This window comes from Trichomycterus rosablanca, chromosome 1 (genome assembly GCF_030014385.1).
Source record: "Trichomycterus rosablanca isolate fTriRos1 chromosome 1, fTriRos1.hap1, whole genome shotgun sequence".
Taxonomy (NCBI): domain Eukaryota; kingdom Metazoa; phylum Chordata; class Actinopteri; order Siluriformes; family Trichomycteridae; genus Trichomycterus; species Trichomycterus rosablanca.
The window spans coordinates 85,900,499-85,926,371 of record NC_085988.1 but is presented as its reverse complement, the minus strand read 5'-3'; the positions used below and the strand labels follow the sequence as shown (position 1 = coordinate 85,926,371).

The 25,873-nt window shown below is 41.4% G+C and overlaps 1 protein-coding gene across 2 annotated transcripts in view; it reads left to right on the top strand.

Annotated features, from left to right (window-relative positions):
- The window catches only part of syt1a (synaptotagmin Ia), a 253,282-nt gene that overhangs the window by 169,340 nt on the left and 58,069 nt on the right, over positions 1–25,873 (top strand). For both annotated transcript variants that reach the window (XM_063007450.1, XM_063007442.1), the window contains one exon: positions 4,807–4,995. In XM_063007450.1, coding sequence (XP_062863520.1) covers positions 4,833–4,995 — 163 coding nt within the window. In that variant the 5' untranslated portion in view covers positions 4,807–4,832. The remainder of the gene's footprint in view (positions 1–4,806; positions 4,996–25,873) is intronic.

The following is a 25,873-nucleotide window of genomic DNA, read 5'->3' as shown; positions in this document are numbered from 1 at the left end:
AGTGTTTCACTGATCAGCTTCATTGTTTTTAGAATTTAATGCCAGCACAAATTCCAAAAAAGTCAGGACGGCGGCGTGTTCCCCCTGTGTTCCATCAGCGTTCCGATTAATTCCACTTCTTAATGCGTGTGGAACTGAGGACACTAATGGTTGCAGGTTTGCGGATGGAATTTTTCTTCGTTCTTGCTTGATACGAGACTTCAGCTGCTCGACAGTACGTGCTTGCCGTTGTTTGATTCTCCTCTTTTCAATAAGAGACAGATCTGGACTGCAGGCAGGCTGCTCAAGCACACGCACTCTGTGTTTATTGTATGAGGTCTGGCATCGTCCTGCAGAAATAATCATAACAGCGTGTGTCTCTCTAAAATCCCAAAATACACCTGAGCGCCAGTGGTACCTTCACACACATGAAGTCACCCATGATGTGGGCACTGATGCCCCTTATACCATGATAGATGTTGCTTTTGCATCTTTCACTGATAACAGTCTGGATGGTCCACTATTTCAGAGCTGTGGCCTCCATCACCCCTCCCCACCCCTCGTAGACTGTGAACTTGAACACTGCGTATTTGCACATCTACATAAAACCATTTTCTCACTCAAACATAAAATCATCATTTTTGAAACTGAACTAGTTTTCATGTTTTAATTGCTTATCTCTCTTGTTTTAATTTCATATTCCCTAATCTGTAGGGTATATTTTACTATATTTTCTTTTAATTTTTCATGTTCTTAATTTTTTATCTCTCTTGTTTTAATTTCATATTCTCTTAATTGTAACTAAATGTTTGCAAGAAGTCTTTCTGAGGTTCTAGATCTCAGGAATGTTTTAATGCTTTTAATTTTTTTTTTTCCTTATGTAAAGCACCTTGAATTGCCACTGTGTATGAAAGGTGCTATACAAATAAACTTGCCTTGCCTTGCCTACAGAGCACAGTCACTTCATATATTCATATTTTAACCCATAATTTATTTTATTTATCTTGAAATCCATACTTTAAATTGTACTGGTTATCCTGTGTAAATATCCATATGTTTATGTAAATACTTTTTCCTCTTCTTCTTTTTATCTTTTGGAGAGTGTCAGACAAAATTTTGTTGAACGCAAGTATAATGACAAATAAAGGTTCTTCTTATTCTATCTTTCGGTCCATCAGAGGTGTTTCTGTATAGAACTGATGTACGACTTTCTTTGTGTGTAACAGAGTCTCAGGTTGTGTTTCTTGATGCAGCGGCGACCTGTGTTGACTGACAACGGTTTTCTGAAGAACTCAGATTACAGTAGCATGATGGTTACTCATGCAGTGACATCTGAGAGCTCAAATGACACAAACATTCAACACAGACTGAGATTTCTCCAGATTCCCTAAATCTTTCCACAATATTATGGACAGTAGACGGTGAAAGACCCGAATTGTGTGCAATTTTGAATTGAGAGATGTTCTTGTATAAAGTTTGGAACACAGTGGTGATCCCTGAGCCATCATTGGTTGTACAGATCGATCCTTTGGTGGATCCTTTTATACCAACTCACCTGCTCACTATGGAACCTTTCAAGCACTTTTCAATCTTATTCTGCCCCCGACCCAACTCTTTTGGAGTGACTTACAGGGATCAGATTCTAGTTTTTGCTCTCTGTGCCTTTTACTCGTCTATTTTTAGCCTCTTCTTATCTAAAGTTTATCTTCTGTGACTCCGCTGAGCTCAGCTCAAGGATAAATTAGCATATTAGCATAAGGAGACCTTCAAAGATCTTATACCCAGTGTGTGTGTGTGTGTGTGTGTGTGTGTGTGTGTTTGTGTGTGTGTGTGTGTGTGTGTGTGGGAGGTTTTACTTATCATAAAGTGCAGGATTTTGAAATATTTGCAACCCCACGACCTCCTCGTCAGATAATAATCAATCCCAGTTTTAATGAACGTCCTCTCACTCACGTACTAATAAACAGCAGGCAGAAGTGTCACCACTAGATGGAGCTCTGTATTGGTGGTATTGTGGACAACAGTATGATCTGTAAGATGATCCACCTCTCAACAGACAGAAGCTGAAGGACCTGCTGATAACGTCCTGGCACCGGATCCCACATGACTCCTTCCCATGTCTTGTGAAGTCCATACCTAGTGGACCAGTGGTCCTAATGTTTTGGTTTATCAGTGTATATTATATATACGATGGACTTCACCATACATCAGTCCTGTGGTCTCAGGTACCGGGACTTTACCAGCAGGTCGTTTAAGTCCTGAATGTCCCATATGACTGCAATGTTACTAACACTAAACGCCACAACCTTCGGGTCCTTTAGTGCCAGTGAGTCTTGGCCGCCCAGCAACCTGTTGGCGGTTTTTGACTGTTGTGTAGTTTTACATAATAATTATGCCCTGTAATTGACTGGCGACTGGTCTGGTGTGTTTCCCACCTTTCGCCCAATGAATCAGACCCACCACCATCCACTCTAACCCTGATCAAGAACAAGACCCACTCTAACCATGATCAAGACCAAGATCCACTCTAACCATGATCAAGAACAAGACCCACTCTAATCATGATCAAGATAAAACCAAGACCCACTTTAACCATGACCAAGACCAGTCAACAAGACCCATTCTAATCAACAAGATAAAACCAAGACCCACTCTAACCATGATCAAGACCAAGACAAAAGAAAGAGCCATAATAACCCATAAAAAAAACAAGAACACTTCTCAGCTATGACCAAACTGAGAACTAGACCCATTCTAACCATGAACAGGTCTAGAACATGACCCATAAAAACCAGGTCTAGAACATGGCCCATGAAAATCATGACCAAGACAAAAATAAGACCCATTTATTACCAGGATGAAGACAAACACAAGACCCATTGTAATCAAGAACATGTCAAGAACAGAAACCAAACCAACCAAGACAAGAACAAGATCCATAAAAACCATGACCAAGACCAAGACCTACTCTAACCATGATCCAGCCCAGAGAACAAGAACAAAACCCATTCTAATAATTCAAAACCACATTTTAAGAACAAGACCCATAATAACCAGGACCAAGTCAAGAACAAGACCTGTTCTTACCGAGACTAGACCAAGTCTTACAAGACAAGAGAAAGAGCCATAACAACCCACAAAATAAACAAGAACATTCCAACCATGACCAAGTCAAGAACAAGACCCATATTTCACGTATTTCTTTAGTCTTGATTCCTGATCTTGACCTTTAAATAAAAGCTTCATTTGTGTCTTTAAACTCGCCAGTTAGTAACGTCAGAATCATTTTCCACCTCAGAGCTCTCGAAGCTTCGTACATTCGGCCCAAAGTTTGATCGTTTACAGTTGTAAAGCTCATTTCTTCCACTCGAGCAGGTTGTTGATCCGCTCCGACATGGCGAGTTCCTCGTTCTACGTCTGTTCACCGTCATTATTCTCTCAGAGTGGGTGATAATTACAGAGCAGAGAAACGAGAAGTGGTTCACCAGCAGAACGTGTGGGTGAGAACAGCGTGGCTTACAGGTAGAACTGAGGAAGAAAAATAGATGGTAGGTTGATGATGTGAAGGTCCTGATTGGATGGAAATGAAGGTCTGGTTTTAAAATAAATGTACTTAGGCTGGTCAAAGTGGTCGTGTCCCAAATCACACACCATTTGTACTACATAGTGCACTTAGGAAGAGGACAAGACCCATAATGACCATGACCAAACAAGACCAAGACCCACTCTAAACATGACCAGGACAAGACCACGACCCACTCTAACCATGACCAAAACCAAGACCCACTCTAACCATGATCAAGACCAAGACCCACTCGAACCATGATCAAGACAAGAACAACTCCAACCATGACCAAGACCGAGACAAAACCAAGACCCACTCGAACCATGACCAAGACAAGATAAGACCTACTCTAACCAAGACCAGGACCCAATCCAGCCATGACCAAGACCAAGACCTACTCTAACCATGACCAAGACCAAGACCCAGTATAACCATGACCAAGACCAAGACCCACTCTAACCATGATCAAGACCAAGACTTAGACCCACTCTAACTCTAACCATGACCAAGACTAAGACCCACTGTAACCCAAAACAAGACATGACTAAAACCCACTCTTACCAAGACAAGACTAAGACCCACTCTAACCATGACCAAAACAAGATCAAGACCCACTCTAACCATGACCAAAACAAGATCAAGACCCACTCTATCCATGATCAAAACAAGACTAAGACTAACTGTAACCATGACCAAGACCAAGACCCACTCTAACCATGACCAAAAGAAGACTAAGACCCACTTTAACAATGACCAAAAGAAGACCAAGACCCACTCTATCCATGATCAAAACAAGACTAAGACTAACTGTAACCATGACCAAGACCAAGACCCACACTAACCATGACCAAAAGAAGACTAAGACCCACTTTAACAATGACCAAAAGAAGACCAAGACCCACTCTATCCATGACCAAGACCCACTCTATCCATGACCAAGACTAAGACTCACCCTTTGTGCTACATAGCTCTTGTAGGACTTGGACTGGGTTGTTGTTGAGTAGTTACACACACTGTAATGGAAAGAATAATGGAAAGTAAATACAGGTGTGGTGCAGGTACATGTGACCCACACCCACGTCATCGTGTTTACCTTCATACTGGTTTTATATTACAGCTTTTAATTACCGTGTGTTGGGGGGGGGGGGGCAGGAGGGTGTTTACACAGCTGGATTCATTCATTTACCTGCTTCATGGTGGAACAGAGGAAGCAGAACAAGTCGTATTTTTTATTAACGAACTGATCTCTCTTCGTCTTTCAGCTGGTGACTGGCTGTGAATCGGAGCCATGAGTCGGAGGGAGGCGTTAGTGGGGAAGCCGGCTCCGAGTGCCGGGCCTGAGGTTCGAGTCAATGGCACGGAGTCCACCTCTCCGGGATCGTCCGCACCCAAAGACGAGGCTTTTTCCAAACTCAAGGACAAGTTCATGAACGAGCTCCACAAAATCCCACGTGAGTCGCGTACGACTGTATAGCGCACACGCACACACACACACACACACGGATACACAAACACACACTTTTATACACTACATTTCATTTTCTAAACTGAGCAAATCTGACGGAGTTTAAATTGGCGTCTTGTAATTTACAGAAACCCATAAAAAATGGGCCAGCTACTCGGTTCACCACTTTGCAACAACAAGAATTTATAAGTGAACCCAACACACAGGATGCCTAACGAGCCTGTAGAAAAGAGAGCAGTCAGGAAAAAAATAAGGATAGAATACGAACCATTTTCAAAAAAGGTCCAGCTACTCAGTTCACCAGTGTGCAACAACCACAGAATGCCAAATGCAGCCTGTAGAATAGAGAGCGGTCAGGAAAGAGAATCAGCCTTTACAAATGGGCCAGCTACTCAGTTCACCAAGGTGCAACATCAAGAATTTAAAAGTGTACTCAATACGCAGGATGCTTAACAAGCCCGTAGAATAAAAATTGGTCAGAAAAGAGGTAAGGATAGAATGAGAACCATTTACAAACAGTCCAGCTACTCAGTTCACCAAGGTGCAACAACCACAGGATGCCAAATGCAGCCCGTAGACTAGAGAGCGATCAAGAAAAGAGAACGAGCTTTTACAAATGGTCCAGCTACTCAGTTCACCAAAGTGCAACGACAAGAATTTATAAGTGAACCCAATACACAGGATGCTTAACAAGTCCGTAGAATTAAGAATGTTCAGGAAATAGATTAGGATAGAATAAGAACCAGCCTTTACAAATAGTCCAGCTACTCAGTTCACCAAGGTGCAACATCAAGAATTTGAGAGTGAACTCAATATGCAGGATGCTTAACAAGTCTGTAGAATAAAAATCAGTCAGGAAAGAGATAGATAGAATAAGAACCAGCTTTTAAAATGGTCCAGCTACTCAGTTCACCAATGTGCAACAACCAAAGAATAGAGAGGGTCAGGAATGAAAACCAGCTATTACAAATGGGCCAGCTACTCAGTTCACCAAGGTGCAACAACAAGAATTTGAGAGTGAACAGCAGCTCGTAGAATACAGAGCGGTCAGGAAAGAGAACGAGCTTTTACAAATAGTCCAGCTACTCAGTTCACCAAGGTGTAACAATCACAGGATGCCTAATGCAGCTCGTAGAATAGAGAGGGTCAGGAAAGAGAACCAGCTTTTACAAATGATCCAGCTACTCAGTTCACCAGTGTGCAACAACCAAAGAAAGCCTATTGCAGCTCGTAGAATAGAGAGCGGTCAGGAAAGAGAACCAGCTTTTACAAATGGTCCAGCTACTCAGTTCACCAAGGTGCAACAACAAGAATTTATAAGTGAACCCAATACGCAGGATGCTTAACAAGTCCGTAGAATAAATAGCCGTCAGGAATGAGATAAAGATAGAATAAGAACCATTTACAAATGGGCCAGCTACTCAGTTCACCAGTGTGCAACAACCACAGGATGCCAAATGCAGCCCATGGAATAAAGAACGTCAAGGAAAGAGAACCAGCCTTTACAAATGGGCCAGCTACTCAGTTCACCAAGGTGCAACAACAAGAATTCAAAAGTGAGCCCAATACACAGGATGCTTAAAGAGCCCATAGAATAGAAAGTGGCCAGGAAAGAGGTAAAGATAGAGTAAGAACCACTGACAAATGGTCCAGCTACTCAGTTCACCAAGATGCAACGACAAGAATAGAGCCACTCTATGTTCCAGGCAAGAAGGTCTGGCTAATGGTAAAGGTTCTAATTCATCCCAAAGGCGTTCACTGAGGTGCACCCTGTACATCATACTTGTCGAACCATGATGTTTATGGACATTGCAGTGTGTCCCCAAAGTGTTTTTACAAAGTTGGGGGTGTTTTATTTATTTTAAATAAATAATAGCATACTCCTGTTAGCAGGATGTGGCTAAAACACCAGAACCCAGTGATTGACGGGTGTTCATATACTTTTGGTCTCCTTTGGTATCCAAACCGACTGCACAGGTCCGGTGTAAAATAATGTGATAATATTTGATGATTTTAATTCCAGATTAAATGTTTAATAATAAAGTTTAGTAAAGCTTCGACACTTCTGTACCCACACCTGATCATGCCAGTAGGGTTTTCTGAAGGCGTGTCTCCATAGAAACCGAGCAGGAATCCGTCCTTGTCCTTCACAGGTTAAAAGCATCAAACGTTTCAATTCATCCTCTCAAACAAAGTAGGATTAGTATCAACCGATGAATTAATCTCTCTGCGTCGCTTTGAATTACCCATGATTCACTGTACCTGTACGCTGCCGCGCCGCAGCCGCGGATAAATAGCGACTAAATATAGCGGCGTTTGTTGGTGAGCTTGTGAAGGAGTGACGGAGATAAGAGAGCGCTAACGTGGAAGGATGTGCAAGGTTAGTGTGAATGACGTACAGTACCTCCCTGCTAATGATAACGCCGGCGCTCTCACCCGCTTAACGCTGTTTACTTAAGACGTGATGACTGAGCAGCTAGCAAACACGCTGCAGATGCTGCTAATCGAGCGTTCATGAGGTTATTCACTTCACTCAAGGACTTTGTATTGTGAAAGTATTGTGTGGTGGTCCAGACCTTCTCAGTTAAAGCCCAGACAGGACCAAACAAGACCAAGACCCTTAATAACCATGATCAGGACCAGAGAACAAGACCAACTCTAACCATGACCAAGCCAAGACCCACTCTAACCATGACCAAGACCAAGACCCACTCTAACCATGATCAAAACCAAGACCCACTTTTAGAATGATTAAGACAAGATAATTCCAACCATGAAAAGTTGAGAACAAGACCCATAATAACCAGTATTAAGACAAGATCGACACCTGTTCTTACCAAGACAAGACCAAGACCCGCTCTTAGCATGACCTAGACAAGAGAAAGACCAATAATATTCATGATCAGGACAAGAACGAGACCCTTTTTTAACAAGACCAAGACCCATAATAACAAAAAACATTTCAACTATGACCAAATCGAGAACTAGACCCATTTTTACCATAAACAAGACATGACCAAGACAAAAATAAGACCTGTAATAACCAAGAGAAGAACAAGAGCCATAATCACAATGACCAGGATTTACACAAGACCCATTCTAATCAAGAACAGGAACCAAACTAACCAAGACAAGAACAAGAGCCATAAAGACCAACAAAAACAAGAACATTCCAACCATGACCAAGTTAAGAACAAGACCCATTCTACTGATAAACAAGACAAAAATAAGACTAATTGTAAGCAAGAACAGGAATCAAACTAACCAAGACAAGAACAAAAACTATTCTAACATAAACCAAGACCAAGACACGCCCAATATCTACTGAATCCGAGACAAATGCAGTATAAGATAGATAGATAGATAGATAGATAGATAGATAGATAGATAGACAGACAGACAGACAGACAGACAGACAGACAGACAGACAGACAGACAGACAGATACTTTGTTGATCCCGAAGGAAATTAGAGTATTATAATAAGAGTATTATAGTATAATAGAGTATAATAATAAGTATAATAGAGTAATAGAGTATAATAGAGTATTATAATAAGACGTACTAATCAAGACCAAGACCAAAACAAGACTGATACTAACCCATACCAAATGACACCAATATCTATAATAGTTACTAATCAAAACCAGTACAAGAAAGCAACCCACACCAGTTAACACCAAAACGATACCCATACTAACCAAGACTAAGAGCCATATTATTGACGACCGAGTTAAACAAATCACTGTAATTATTAGGCTCAGAACAGGAACTAAACTTTAATTGGTTAAAACCGAAACTCATCCAGAGTTTTTTCATCTGAAAGCTTCATCCTGCTGTAGCTGTAAACGGCACAGAGACTAAAATCCAGTGAAGCTGAAAGTCCTGATGTGTGAATATATTCAGGGTTCATTATAGATTAACGGAGAGCTGAAGATGAGAAACGTCTGTATGAGTGACAGCAGAGTTCTCAGTTCTTCCTCCATTCTTCCTCAGTTCTAAGAATAAAACGTGTGGATTCTGTTTCAAGTCTGGTAAGTTCAGGATAGTTTTATTATATAATAATAGCTTCTCCTCAATGGTGATGATTATCCTGAAACGTTTCAACCAAAACAACACCATGACGCATAAGAATGAGACAAAACACAGACTCTCTCAACTGAGGCCAAAAATAACAGTAAATATACCATGTGAGACTTAGACAAGACCAAGATCCAAACTAACTGGTACCAACCAAGACAAGATCCATATAAGATCAGATGAGATGAGATAGGAAGAAAAGATAAGATGAAAAGATGAGATAAGACCAGTAGCAACAATATAATATATATATATACACTGATCAGCCATAACATTAAAACCACCTCCTTGTTTCTACACTCACTGTCCATTTTATCAGCTCCACTTACCATATAGAAGCACTTTGTAGTTCTACAATTACTGACTGTAGTCCATCTGTTTCTCTACATGCTTTGTTAGCTCCTTTCACCCTGTTCTTCAATGGTCAGGACCCCCACAGGACCACCACAGAGCAGGTATTATTTAGGTAATGGATGATTCTCAGCACTGCAGTGACACTGACATGCTGGTGGTGTGTTAGTGTGTGTTGTGCTGGTATGAGCGGATCAGACACAGCAGCGCTGATAGAGTTTTTAAACACCTCACTGTCACTGCTGGACTGAGAATCGTCCACCAACCCAAAATATCCAGCCAACAGCACCCCGTGGGCAGCGTCCTGTGACCACTGATGAAGATCTAGAAGATGACCGACTCAAACAGCAGCAATAGATGAGCGATCGTCTCTGACTTTACATCTACAAGGTGGACCGACTAGGTAGGAGTGTCTAATAGAGTGGACAGTGAGTGGACACGGTGTTTAAAAACTTCAGCAGCGCTGCTGTGTCTGATCCACTCGTACCAGCACAACACACACTAACACACCACCACCATGTCAGTGTCACTGCAGTGCTGAGAATCATCCACCACCTAAATAATACCTGCTCTGTGGTGGTCCTGTGGGGGTCCTGACCGGGTCCTGGCAGAGAAACAGATGGACTACAGTCAGTAATTGTAGAACTACAAAGTGCTTCTATATGGTAAGTGGAGCTGATAAAATGGACAGTGAGTGTAGAAACAAGGAGGTGGTTTTAATGTTATGGCTGATAACAGTCATGACCAGGACCATTTCAACCGAGACCAACGTGAGGTATTTGGTTCCAGTTTTAAGTAGGTCCTGATGTACATGATAAATGTAGTCCTTTATTTCTCCCCCGTGATGCTCCTGCACAGCTCACCTCCCGATTCTACTGAGTCTAAAAACCAGTAAAACCAGTAAAGCTAAAAATCTGATTTGAATTAAATAGAAACGTTACGAGCGTCAGTGTAATTTTGCTCCTTTGCCAGTAGGGTTTTCTGAAGGCGTGTCTCCATAGAAACCGAGCAGGAATCCGTCCTTGTCCTTCACAGGTTAAAAGCATCAAACGTTTCAATTCATCCTCTCAAACAAAGTAGGATTAGTATCAACCGATGAATTAATCTCTCTGCGTCGCTTTGAATTACCCATGATTCACTGTACCTGTACGCTGCCGCGCCGCAGCCGCGGATAAATAGCGACTAAATATAGCGGCGTTTGTTGGTGAGCTTGTGAAGGAGTGACGGAGATAAGAGAGCGCTAACGTGGAAGGATGTGCAAGGTTAGTGTGAATGACGTACAGTACCTCCCTGCTAATGATAACGCCGGCGCTCTCACCCGCTTAACGCTGTTTACTTAAGACGTGATGACTGAGCAGCTAGCAAACACGCTGCAGATGCTGCTAATCGAGCGTTCATGAGGTTATTCACTTCACTCAAGGACTTTGTATTGTGAAAGTATTGTGTGGTGGTCCAGACCTTCTCAGTTAAAGCCCAGACAGGACCAAACAAGACCAAGACCCTTAATAACCATGATCAGGACCAGAGAACAAGACCAACTCTAACCATGACCAAGCCAAGACCCACTCTAACCATGACCAAGACCAAGACCCACTCTAACCATGATCAAAACCAAGACCCACTTTTAGAATGATTAAGACAAGATAATTCCAACCATGAAAAGTTGAGAACAAGACCCATAATAACCAGTATTAAGACAAGATCGACACCTGTTCTTACCAAGACAAGACCAAGACCCGCTCTTAGCATGACCTAGACAAGAGAAAGACCAATAATATTCATGATCAGGACAAGAACGAGACCCTTTTTTAACAAGACCAAGACCCATAATAACAAAAAACATTTCAACTATGACCAAATCGAGAACTAGACCCATTTTTACCATAAACAAGACATGACCAAGACAAAAATAAGACCTGTAATAACCAAGAGAAGAACAAGAGCCATAATCACAATGACCAGGATTTACACAAGACCCATTCTAATCAAGAACAGGAACCAAACTAACCAAGACAAGAACAAGAGCCATAAAGACCAACAAAAACAAGAACATTCCAACCATGACCAAGTTAAGAACAAGACCCATTCTACTGATAAACAAGACAAAAATAAGACTAATTGTAAGCAAGAACAGGAATCAAACTAACCAAGACAAGAACAAAAACTATTCTAACATAAACCAAGACCAAGACACGCCCAATATCTACTGAATCCGAGACAAATGCAGTATAAGATAGATAGATAGATAGATAGATAGATAGATAGATAGACAGACAGACAGACAGACAGACAGACAGACAGACAGACAGACAGACAGATACTTTGTTGATCCCGAAGGAAATTAGAGTATTATAATAAGAGTATTATAGTATAATAGAGTATAATAATAAGTATAATAGAGTAATAGAGTATAATAGAGTATTATAATAAGACGTACTAATCAAGACCAAGACCAAAACAAGACTGATACTAACCCATACCAAATGACACCAATATCTATAATAGTTACTAATCAAAACCAGTACAAGAAAGCAACCCACACCAGTTAACACCAAAACGATACCCATACTAACCAAGACTAAGAGCCATATTATTGACGACCGAGTTAAACAAATCACTGTAATTATTAGGCTCAGAACAGGAACTAAACTTTAATTGGTTAAAACCGAAACTCATCCAGAGTTTTTTCATCTGAAAGCTTCATCCTGCTGTAGCTGTAAACGGCACAGAGACTAAAATCCAGTGAAGCTGAAAGTCCTGATGTGTGAATATATTCAGGGTTCATTATAGATTAACGGAGAGCTGAAGATGAGAAACGTCTGTATGAGTGACAGCAGAGTTCTCAGTTCTTCCTCCATTCTTCCTCAGTTCTAAGAATAAAACGTGTGGATTCTGTTTCAAGTCTGGTAAGTTCAGGATAGTTTTATTATATAATAATAGCTTCTCCTCAATGGTGATGATTATCCTGAAACGTTTCAACCAAAACAACACCATGACGCATAAGAATGAGACAAAACACAGACTCTCTCAACTGAGGCCAAAAATAACAGTAAATATACCATGTGAGACTTAGACAAGACCAAGATCCAAACTAACTGGTACCAACCAAGACAAGATCCATATAAGATCAGATGAGATGAGATAGGAAGAAAAGATAAGATGAAAAGATGAGATAAGACCAGTAGCAACAATATAATATATATATATACACTGATCAGCCATAACATTAAAACCACCTCCTTGTTTCTACACTCACTGTCCATTTTATCAGCTCCACTTACCATATAGAAGCACTTTGTAGTTCTACAATTACTGACTGTAGTCCATCTGTTTCTCTACATGCTTTGTTAGCTCCTTTCACCCTGTTCTTCAATGGTCAGGACCCCCACAGGACCCCCACAGAGCAGGTATTATTTAGGTAATGGATGATTCTCAGCACTGCAGTGACACTGACATGCTGGTGGTGTGTTAGTGTGTGTTGTGCTGGTATGAGCGGATCAGACACAGCAGCGCTGATAGAGTTTTTAAACACCTCACTGTCACTGCTGGACTGAGAATCGTCCACCAACCCAAAATATCCAGCCAACAGCACCCCGTGGGCAGCGTCCTGTGACCACTGATGAAGATCTAGAAGATGACCGACTCAAACAGCAGCAATAGATGAGCGATCGTCTCTGACTTTACATCTACAAGGTGGACCGACTAGGTAGGAGTGTCTAATAGAGTGGACAGTGAGTGGACACGGTGTTTAAAAACTTCAGCAGCGCTGCTGTGTCTGATCCACTCGTACCAGCACAACACACACTAACACACCACCACCATGTCAGTGTCACTGCAGTGCTGAGAATCATCCACCACCTAAATAATACCTGCTCTGTGGTGGTCCTGTGGGGGTCCTGACCGGGTCCTGGCAGAGAAACAGATGGACTACAGTCAGTAATTGTAGAACTACAAAGTGCTTCTATATGGTAAGTGGAGCTGATAAAATGGACAGTGAGTGTAGAAACAAGGAGGTGGTTTTAATGTTATGGCTGATAACAGTCATGACCAGGACCATTTCAACCGAGACCAACGTGAGGTATTTGGTTCCAGTTTTAAGTAGGTCCTGATGTACATGATAAATGTAGTCCTTTATTTCTCCCCCGTGATGCTCCTGCACAGCTCACCTCCCGATTCTACTGAGTCTAAAAACCAGTAAAACCAGTAAAGCTAAAAATCTGATTTGAATTAAATAGAAACGTTACGAGCGTCAGTGTAATTTTGCTCCTGCAGATTGAAAGCCGACAGCGTGCAGCGCTCGTACATCTGAATAGAAATGATGTCTGAATGGGTTGAAGGTTGATGATGGATTGATGGAGTGATTGCATGCATCATGCATGAGTGAATAAATGAAGCGCAGCGTCTGCTTCATCATTTCTTCATGTTTGAAAATGAAATGAAAGGATCGTGTTTAACGCGCGGGTATAAACGCCTGCTAAACAGCGTTTTCTTTAAGGTGCTAATTATCCTGTACCAACCGGTTAGGACTAAGACAGGACGAGCTTGGGTGGCACAGCAGATGATCTGCAGGTTTTGGGTTTGAATCTTAGCAGTATAGGGAGGGACTGGACCCAGACTAAATAGGATCATGGTCAAGACCAATATGGAGGTGACAAAGACAAGACCTAGAACCCCTATCAACCAAGACCCAAAGAACATCAATCATTTTAATGGTCAGGGCAAGACCAAAACTTTAAATGGTTAAGACCAAAACAAGGCCAAGACCCATACCAAATGAGACCAGGTCTGGACCAAGAAACATTCCAACCATGGCATACCAAGACCAATACATTGCTTAAGATCAAAACAAGATGAAGACAAGACCAAATAATTTTAAAGACAGGACCTAGACCTGTACCAACCAAGACCAAGCCAAGACTAACACTTATAACAAATGAGACACAACCAAGATCCATACAAACCAAAACAAGACCAAGACCCAAACCAACCAAGAGCAAGACAAGACCAATACTCATACACATCAAGAGCAAAACAAGACCCATAGCAACCAAGAGCAAGACAAGACCTAGACTCATTCCAACCAAGAACAAGACAAGACCAAGACCAATACCCACCAAGAGCAATACAAGACCAAGACCCATACCAACCAAGAACAAGACAAGACCGAGACTCATACCAACCAAGAGCAATACAAGACCAAGACCCATACCAACCAAGACCAAGACCCATACCAACCAAGAACAAGACAAGACCAAGACCCATACCAACCAAGAACAAGATATGACCAAGATCCATACCAACCAAGAGCAAGACCAAGACCCATACCAACCAAGAGTAAGACCAAGACCCATACCAACCAAGACCAAGACCCATACCAACCAAGAGCAAGCCAACACTAACACTTATAACAAATGAGATGAGACCAAGACCCATACAAACCAAGACCAAGACCCATACCAACCATGAAACCTCAACACGACATGCATCATGACCTTGTGTAGGTGGAGTTTTTGTTCTCTGATCTTATAACCGGAGCGTCTCTTTCTCAGTTCATCAGTTTCAGATCCTGTTATTGCAGTAACGCTGATTTAAAGAGTGATTCAGAGTCATTGTTCTCGAAGCTTGAAGGCTCACGTTCCTCCAGAGAACGACGTCTGGACGTATTTATGGATTGATGAGGGAATAAAGCATGACCCCTTCAGCTCCCGTGGTTATTTTGATGATGTTTGAGGATGAAACCGGTGGATTAGATGTAAACTGTGGTTGTGAAGATCGTTTCCCTGAACCAGGGACGGATGTTCTGATGGATTCTCCTGATGGTTTCACTCAGGAATCCAGGCTGGGTGGTTTCCTCACTCCGCCCGACACAGACCCACATGGGTCGGGTAAATAATCACACGGCTTTACTGTAGACTCGAAAATAAATGGTTGGCGGTTCGGCCTCAGACGGATAAACCCCCTCTGAGTGAGAGCCAAGGGCCTCTTCATTATAGCTCCTTAAATTACTGTTTTAGTTGCCCGGCTCCATCACACACACACACACACACACAACACACACACACACACACACACACACACACACACACACACACACACACACACACACACACACACACACACACACACAACACACACACACACACACACACACACACACACACACACACACACACACACACACACACTGGGCCGTTGCCGAATTGGTTATTCTCGGTGATTTAGCCAATACAGAATACAGTGGAGTTACAAATTCCACCCATTTGAAGGAACCCTGGGTGGTTAGAAGTACTCTTAACAGCCAAAAGTATGTGGCCACCCTCCTAATCATCATATTTAGGGTTTTTTTTATGCACTTACGGTTTTGGCGATTTGCGGAAGCTCTTATTTAGAGTGACCACAGAGCTTCCAGAGTAAACAAGCAAACCAAAAGATTTTAAAGCCAGAACCAAGACCCATACCAGCCAAGACCAAGACCCATACCAGCCAAGACCAAGACCCATACCAACCAAGACCAAGATCCATACCAACCAAGACCAATATCCATACCAACCAAGACCAAGATCCATACCAACCAAGACCAAGCTAAGACCCATACCAACCAAGACCAAGATCCATACCAACCAAGACCAAGCTAAGACCCATACCAACCAAGACCAAGATCCATACCAACCAAGACCAAGCTAAGATCCATACCAACCAAGACCAAGACCCATACCAACCAAGACCAAGATCCATACCAACCAAGACCAAGATCCATACCAACCAAGACCAAGCTAAGACCCATACCAACCAAGACCAAGATCCATACCAACCAAAACCAAGCTAAGACCCATACCAGCCAAGACCAAGACCCATACCAACCAAAACCAAGCTAAGACCCATACCAGCCAAGACCAAGACCCATACCAACCAAGACCAAGCTAAGACCCATACCAACCAAGACCAAGATCCATATCAACCAAGACCAAGCTAAGACCCATATCAACCAAGACCAAGCTAAGACCCATTCCAGCCAAGACCAAGACCCATACCAACCAAGACCAAGATCCATACCAACCAAGACCAAGCTAAGACCCATACCAACCAAGACCAAGCTAAGACCCATTCCAGCCAAGACCAAGACCCATACCAACCAAGACCAAGATCCATACCAACCAAGACCAAGATCCATACCAACCAAGACCAAGCTAAGACCCATACCAACCAAGACCAAGCTAAGACCCATTCCAGCCAAGACCAAGACCCATACCAACCAAGACCAAGACCCATACCAACCAAGACCAAGATCCATACCAACCAAGACCAAGCTAAGACCCATACCAACCAAGACCAAGATCCATACCAACCAAGACCAAGATCCATACCAACCAAGACCAAGACCCATACCAACCAAGACCAAGATCCATACCAACCAAGACCAAGATCCATACCAACCAAGACCAAGCTAAGACCCATACCAACCAAGACCAAGATCCATACCAACCAAAACCAAGCTAAGACCCATACCAGCCAAGACCAAGACCCATACCAACCAAGACCAAGCTAAGACCCATACCAACCAAGACCAAGATCCATATCAACCAAGACCAAGCTAAGACCCATACCAACCAAGACCAAGCTAAGACCCATTCCAGCCAAGACCAAGACCCATACCAACCAAGACCAAGATCCATACCAACCAAGACCAAGCTAAGACCCATACCAACCAAGACCAAGCTAAGACCCATTCCAGCCAAGACCAAGACCCATACCAACCAAGACCAAGATCCATACCAACCAAGACCAAGATCCATACCAACCAAGACCAAGCTAAGACCCATACCAACCAAGACCAAGCTAAGACCCATTCCAGCCAAGACCAAGACCCATACCAACCAAGACCAAGACCCATACCAACCAAGACCAAGATCCATACCAACCAAGACCAAGCTAAGACCCATACCAACCAAGACCAAGATCCATACCAACCAAGACCAAGATCCATACCAACCAAGACCAAGCTAAGACCCATACCAACCAAGACCCAGATCCATACCAACCAAGACCAAGCTAAGATCCATACCAACCAAGACCAAGATCCATACCAACCAAGACCAAGCTAAGATCCATACCAACCAAGACCAAGATCCATACCAACCAAGACCAAGATCCATACCAACCAAGACCAAGCTAAGACCCATACCAACCAAGACCAAGATCCATACCAACCAAGACCAAGCTAAGATCCATACCAACCAAGACCAAGATCCATACCAACCAAGACCAAGCTAAGACCCATACCAACCAAGACCAAGACCCATACCAACCAAGACCAAGATCCATATCAACCAAGACCAAGCTAAGACCCATACCAACCAAGACCAAGCTAAGACCCATTCCAGCCAAGACCAAGACCCATACCAACCAAGACCAAGATCCATACCAACCAAGACCAAGCTAAGACCCATACCAACCAAGACCAAGCTAAGACCCATTCCAGCCAAGACCAAGACCCATACCAACCAAGACCAAGATCCATACCAACCAAGACCAAGATCCATACCAACCAAGACCAAGCTAAGACCCATACCAACCAAGACCAAGATCCATACCAACCAAGACCAAGATCCATACCAACCAAGACCAAGCTAAGACCCATACCAACCAAGACCCAGATCCATACCAACCAAGACCAAGCTAAGATCCATACCAACCAAGACCAAGATCCATACCAACCAAGACCAAGATCCATACCAACCAAGACCAAGATCCATACCAACCAAGACCAAGCTAAGACCCATACCAACCAAGACCAAGATCCATACCAACCAAGACCAAGCTAAGATCCATACCAACGAAGACCAAGATCCATACCAACCAAGACCAAGCTAAGACCCATACCAACCAAGACCAAGATCCATACCAACCAAGACCAAGCTAAGACCCATACCAACCAAGACCAAGATCCATACCAACCAAGACCAAGCTAAGATCCATACCAACCAAGACCAAGACCCATACCAACCAAGACCAAGATCCATACCAACCAAGACCAAGCTAAGACCCATACCAACCAAGACCAAGATCCATACCAACCAAAACCAAGCTAAGACCCATACCAGCCAAGACCAAGACCCATACCAACCAAGACCAAGCTAAGACCCATACCAACCAAGACCAAGATCCATATCAACCAAGACCAAGCTAAGACCCATACCAACCAAGACCAAGATCCATACCAACCAAGACCAAGCTAAGACCCATACCAACCAAGACCAAGCTAAGACCCATTCCAGCCAAGACCAAGACCCATACCAACCAAGACCAAGATCCATACCAACCAAGACCAAGATCCATACCAACCAAGACCAAGCTAAGACCCATACCAACCAAGACCAAGATCCATACCAACCAAGACCAAGATCCATACCAACCAAGACCAAGCTAAGACCCATACCAACCAAGACCAAGATCCATACCAACCAAGACCAAGCTAAGATCCATACCAACCAAGACCAAGATCCATACCAACCAAGACCAAGCTAAGATCCATACCAGCCAAGACCAAGATCCATACCAACCAAGACCAAGCCAAGACTAACACTTATAACAAATGAGACAAGACCAAGATCCATTCCAACTGAAACCAAGCCAAGGCCAACCTGTACCAATTAAGACTAAGACCAGACCAAGTACCATATCAACCATTTCTCAATCAGGACAAAAACATTTATTGGCACAAAGACATGCTAAACCCTTTAAAGGTCGAGACTAAAACAAGGTCAAGACCCATACAAAATGAGACCAGTGCTGGACCAAGAACCATTTCAACCATACCATACCAAGATCAATCATTTGCTTAAGATCAAAACAAGACCAAAAGTTTGAGACTAAAACAGGGCCAAGACCCATACAAGATGAGATCAAAGCTGGAACAAGATCCATACCAACCAAGACCTATAACATTTAGGACTAAGACTGGGCATAAGACAACTAAGACAACCACGGCTCAATCAGGATAAAGACATTTACTGCCAGAAACCCTTTAAAAGTCGAGACTAAAACAAGACCAAGACCCATACCAAATGAGATCAAAGCTGGAACAAGATCCAAACCAACCAAGACTGGACTAAGACAACTAAGGCAACCATGTCTCAATCAGGACAAACCCTTTAAAGGTCGAGACTGAAACAAGGCCAAGACCATACCAAATGAGACCAGAGCTAGACCAAGAACCTTTCCAGCCGTACCATACCAAGATCAATCATTTGCTTAAGATCAAAACAAGACCGAAAGTTGAGACCAAGACCCATACCAACCAAGACCAAGCCAAGACTAACACTTATAACAAATGAGACATGACCGAGATCCATACCAATACTAGACAAAGACCTGTAACAGTCAAGACCAAAACTAGACCAAGTACCATATCAACCATTTCTCAATCAGGGTAGAAATCTGCTGGAACCCTGTTAGAACAAAGGAACTGGTAGAATACTAGAAGATCAGTAAGAGCATGTTAGTGAAGACGTGATGAAGGTCTTCAATCGTCTTTTGAAGTTGGTTCTACCACTTGGTTGCTGGTATAGAGAGGAACCTTGATGCTTGTCTTCCTTGAGTTCTGGGTGGGTTTGTTGTGGTTTTCACACTACAATCACTGATTGATCAGCAATAGAGGGTCACACACATCACCATCTATCACCAGGAGGGATCACAGATGAGTCTGTCCGGTCTCCCAAAACACACGTGAGAAGTGACGAGGGGTTTAACGATACCACTTGTGAGACATGGACGTCAGTATGAACCGAGAGATCCGAGATGTTTGAGGAGGAAGAAATGAATCTGGCTGAATCACGGCCAGCAGGGGTCGCTGTTCTGTCCTGCAGATTTATAATAAGAATACTGGGATGATGGTTTGGTGGGACGATAAGATCACAAATAAAGCACAGCTCGTGTGTGTTGATGTATTCTGATAGAAACTAGACTTAGCTGTCGCTGTTTACGCTCGTTGACGTTTATAAGCTCCCCAGCACTCCGTATCCTGCGTTCTGATTGGCTGGAGCACGATGCCGCACTCACCGTCACACTACAGGATTTGGAGTCGTTGAACGGTTCACACATAGCGAGCGAACGCCAATTTGCCTCTGAGCTGGCACATCTGTGGGCGATCTGTAGGCGAGCAAAAATCAGGGCAAAAATGGTGTTTTTGGAATAGGATATGTCCAAAAGTCTCCTGGTTATGTGGCCACATCTTCTTGATCGTCGTTCTCGTGATTTATTCCCTCCTGTAATCCGGTGTGAATTAAAAATCTGCACTTTAATTTATTTACGTAACGAAGAACGTCAGCTAACAAGATTTTCTCAACACGTCTATTTTAATTCCGGCTGTTTTTAAACGGCTCTCGTTATAATTAACGATAATAATCGTTTTCTTCGCTCTGATCCGATCTGGTTTCTGTGTGCAGAACAGAGACGCTTTTTTATTCCTCGGCGCCGCAGGAGTCTCAAAATAAAGCTGATTTTCTGACCCACTTTCCGTCTCCCCGCGCCGCCGTGGCATTTGTGATTTCTCTCCTCCCGCTGAGGAGCATAAATATTCAGGAAGGAAGGATGGGCGCGTCTGTGCCCTGCTGTCAGCGCCGCTATTTAAATACCAGTCGCTTTCTGTTCATGCCAAACATCACGTACTGAGCTGTGCCCAATCGCACGGACAGGTGGAGCGGCGCACCTGCCAAACACAAACGCACGCCACCCATCCACCAACACACCGTCCAGAGGTACCTACAGTAACACCTCTAAATCCTCCCGGATCTGACTGTCTGTATGCCTGAGGATCCATCTGTCCATCCATCCATCTGTCCATCCATCTATTCATCCATCTATTCCTCCATCCATCCATCCATCCGTCCGTCCACCTCTTTATCCATCTATTTGACTATCTGTCCACTCATCCATCCATCCATATATTTAATGATCTAAACACCTATCCATCCATCCATCTATTCATCCACACATTTAATGATCCAACCACCAATCCATCCTTCTATTAATCCATCTTTTTATTCCTCCATTCATCCATCCATCCACCTCTTCATCCCTCTATACTTCTCTTATCCATCCACCCAGCTATGCGTCCATCTATTTATGCTTTCATCTATTCATCTACTCATACACAGTCCATTCACTCATCCATCCATCTATAGATTCTATAGGACAGTGAACACAGAGATCTGAGTGATTGGTGCGCCTGGTGCACTTATCACTAACAGAAGCTTCAGATTAATACTGCAGCTATAAACACTTCATAATAAACACCAGCAGTACCATGAACACTGCTCAGCTCAGCTCTTACAGGAACACTGGTGTTTGATAAATCATTGTGGTACTTAATGATGAAGGTTGCTGGTAGTGAATACTGGTGTTTGTGTTTAATGAGAGATTGTTGGTATTTGTGGTATTTGTGGTGTTTGTAGAAGAAAAGCAGGTGTTTGGTGGTGTTTAAATAGTGTTATAATTCAGTCTGGCCCAGTTTAGTTTAATAATTATTCCAAACCTCCGGTAATGAAAGATAACGAGCCTCTCAGTTCAGAGTCCTTATTAAACACTGATACAGTTTTATCTTTATTAAAATCATGATAAGGACTATAAATAGAGCTCTGAACTTGTCACATGATCTGATTCTGTAGCACTTTTATACTGGGTTTTACTAAAGACTCAATTTGTGCTGATTTCATGGTGTTTATATTCCACCGAGCGCCGAGAAATCTGATAACAGAGCAGCACTCAGGTTTCATATATACACTGATACAGCGGCTAAACACCTAACACTAGTGTTCAATTACACAAGTGTTTACATTTCATAGTGTTCAATTACACAAGTGTTTACCCCTCATATAGTGTTCGATTACACAAGTGTTTACACCTCATACAGTGTTCAATTAGTGTTTACCCCTCATATAGTATTTTGATTACACAAGTGTTTACCCCTCATATAGTGTTTGATTACACAAGTGTTTACACCCCATATAGTGTTTATTAACAGTGTTTACCCCTCATACAGTGTTCAATTACAGTGTTTACCTCTCATATAGTATTCGATTGAACAAGTGTTTACCCCTCATATAGTATTCAATTACACAAGTGTTTACCCCTCATATAGTATTCGATTACACAAGTGTTTACCCCTCATATAGTGTTTAATTAGTGTTTACCCCTCATATAGTGTTTAATTTGTGTTTACCCCTCATATAGTATTCGATTACACAAGTGTTTACCCCTCATATAGTATTCGATTACACAAGTGTTTACCCCTCATATAGTGTTTAATTAGTGTTTACCCCTCATATAGTGTTTAATTACAGTGTTTACCCCTCATATAATATTTGATTACACAAGTGTTTACACCTCATATAGTGTTCAATTACACAAGTGTTTACACCTCATATAGTGTTCAATTACACAAGTGTTTACATTTACATTTAAACACTATAAAACACCAACATTCCTTATAAGCACTGTAAAAAACCAACATTCTTAATAAACACTATAAAACATCAACATTCCTTATAAACACCATAAACACCAACATTCCTTATAAACACTATAAAACACCAACATTCCTTATAAACACTATAAAACACCAACATTCCTTATAAACACTATAAAACACCATTAAACACCATTTACCATCTAACATTATCATTTAATCTCAATTCCAAGACCAACACTGCCCAAACCAACACCATTAAAAAAATACTAAATACCAGCAGTTACCACCTAAATATGTTCCTCATAAACACTAGAAAACACCAACATTCCTTATAAACACCATAAACACCAACATTTTCCATCAAACACCAGCATTCTTCATAAAACAACAGTGTTTGACAAGATTTTGGAGTGTGTCTGTGTGAATTTGTACCTCATCCTGGACTTGTTGAATCACGTCTTTACAAAGCTTAAAGCATGACATTTATCCGATATGAGGTCATTCATTGGGAGGCGTGTCCTCTTACTTTCAGCCACATACGTTTTCCTGCGTATATGAGGAGGGTAGATGGGTTGCCAGTCCCTCTGTTTTTCAGTAAGGTGTAGAAGGTGGTATTTCAGGGTTAATCGACCCACAAACGTCTGTCACAACAGATGATTTGAGTTGAGGAACATTTACTCTGCTGGATGATTTTCACTCCGCCCGGCTGCATCTCTTCAACACCGCCGCAGTTTTATTAGCACAGAGCACAATCACACACCCGAATGTTTATAACCTCATCTATAAAGGTTCAGTCCTTTAGCTTTTCTGTTCTTTATATTCTTATATTAGCTTTACAATTTATTCTATTTATAAACAAATAATAATAATAGTAACAATAACTAATAATTAAAATAAATGTATAATAACAAAAATAATGATAATAATAATATCATAATTAAAAAAAAGATAATAAACAAATATAAAAATATAATAACAATAATAACAAACAAATAATAATAATATAATAATGATAATTAGGAATTGGTAAAATTATTAATAAAAAAAAATAAAAAATAAAGAATAATATATAGTAATAACTATTATTATTATTAATAATAATAATAATAATAACTAAATATAATGAATATTAATTAGTAATATAAATAGTAACAATAATAATAATAATAGTAATAATAATAATAATAATAATAATAACTAAATATAATTCATTAATAATAATTAATAATATAAATAGTAGTAATAATAATAATATAATAATAATAATAATAATAATATTAATTAAAATAAATTAATAATAACAACAAATTAAAATAAATTATAAAAATAAATTTAAAATAAAAACTATATATATATATATATATATATATAATTATTAAATAATAATATAGTATTAAAATACTAATAAACAATATTAAATATAATAATATTAATAATAATAATAATATAATAATTATAATAATAATATTAATAATAATAATAATAAAAATAATAATAATAATAAACAAATCTAATAAAAATTTACATTTTCAACATTTAGCAGACGCTTTTATCCAAAGTGACTCACAGAACTGGGACAGTATACAGTCTGAGAAGTTGAGGGCTAAGGGCGCAACAGCAGCAACCTGGCAGTGGTGGGGCTTGAACCAGTAACCTTGTGATTCCTGTACCTTAACTGCTAGGCTACAACTGCCTGGCAGTAATAATAATGTAAATACTGAAACACCAGCAGCACTTCTGTGGTAGATCTGCGCCACCAAAATGTGACAGATCTGAGCGGATCTAATCGAGTTTGATCTGTAAATGATCAGGAGAAAATCAGCGTCCATTAAATCATCACTGCTGTCGTCTGAAATACCAAAATCCAGGAGAGGAGGGATGTGATATAATGAAGATCAGATAAAGCACAACACCGGGGAGTCAGTGTGTGTGTGCTTGTGTGTGTGTGTGTGTGTGTGTGTGTGTGTGTTTCAGAAAAGATAAAGCGAGCGGAGGATGCAGATCCTGCTGTGCAACCCAGGATTGTATTTACCGGGAGGTGTGTGTACATGTGTGTGTACGAGTGTGTACGAGTGTGTACAGTTGTGTGTGTACATGTGTGTGTACGAGTGTGTACAGTTGTGTGTGTGTATGTGTGTGTGGCGGTACCAGAGATAAGCGGTGTGCCAGTCCGTGCCAGCGTGCCGCTCCCTCTCCGGAGAGTAGACTCTCACACAATGGAGTTAATTAGCGAGCGCTTCAGTAGCTTTCGGGGACTCGGGTATGTTTAATTAAGAAACACAAAAGTGTCTTTACGAGTGACACGTCTGCGATGGAGGAGATAAGCGCACGCCGGATTTCACCGCAATAACACATGCCAACATGGCGGAGGGCTAATAAAACAATCGTGCTGATGGGCGCCGCGTTAGCGACCGTTTCATTTCCTTTATTACAATGAGCTAATGAAAGTGACGGCGCTACCAAGACGCTTTCGCTAATTTTATTTATTTATTTATTTATTATTTATTTATCTTTGGGCTGTTTCTGTATTTAGGAGTTGCCACAGTGGGCCTGGAACCTGCACTCAGAGCCAGAGATGTTCACAAGTCACAAAATACGAGTCTGAGTCAAGTCACGAGTCTTTAGGCTAGAGTCCGAGTCAAGTCACGAGTCAATATAATAAACACAAAACATATATTATAAATGTAGCGCAGAAATAAAGAAATAATCTGTAAGTTCAGATAAAAACAACAACAGATTAGCGAGTGTATTTAGCCGTTTCACTTCGTGTCTTTACTTTCCTCCTCATTGTGTAAATGAATGTAATTTCTGTAACAAGAAGGTTCCAGTTAAAAGCTTCAACTGATACGTTTTGTTTTCATTACAGAACAAAAGCGCTCGATAAATCACGGCACAGCGGCCAAAATCCCAAACACAGCAAAAACAATCATAACCGCTGCTTACCTTAGCTTCTGTTCTTCCAGATGC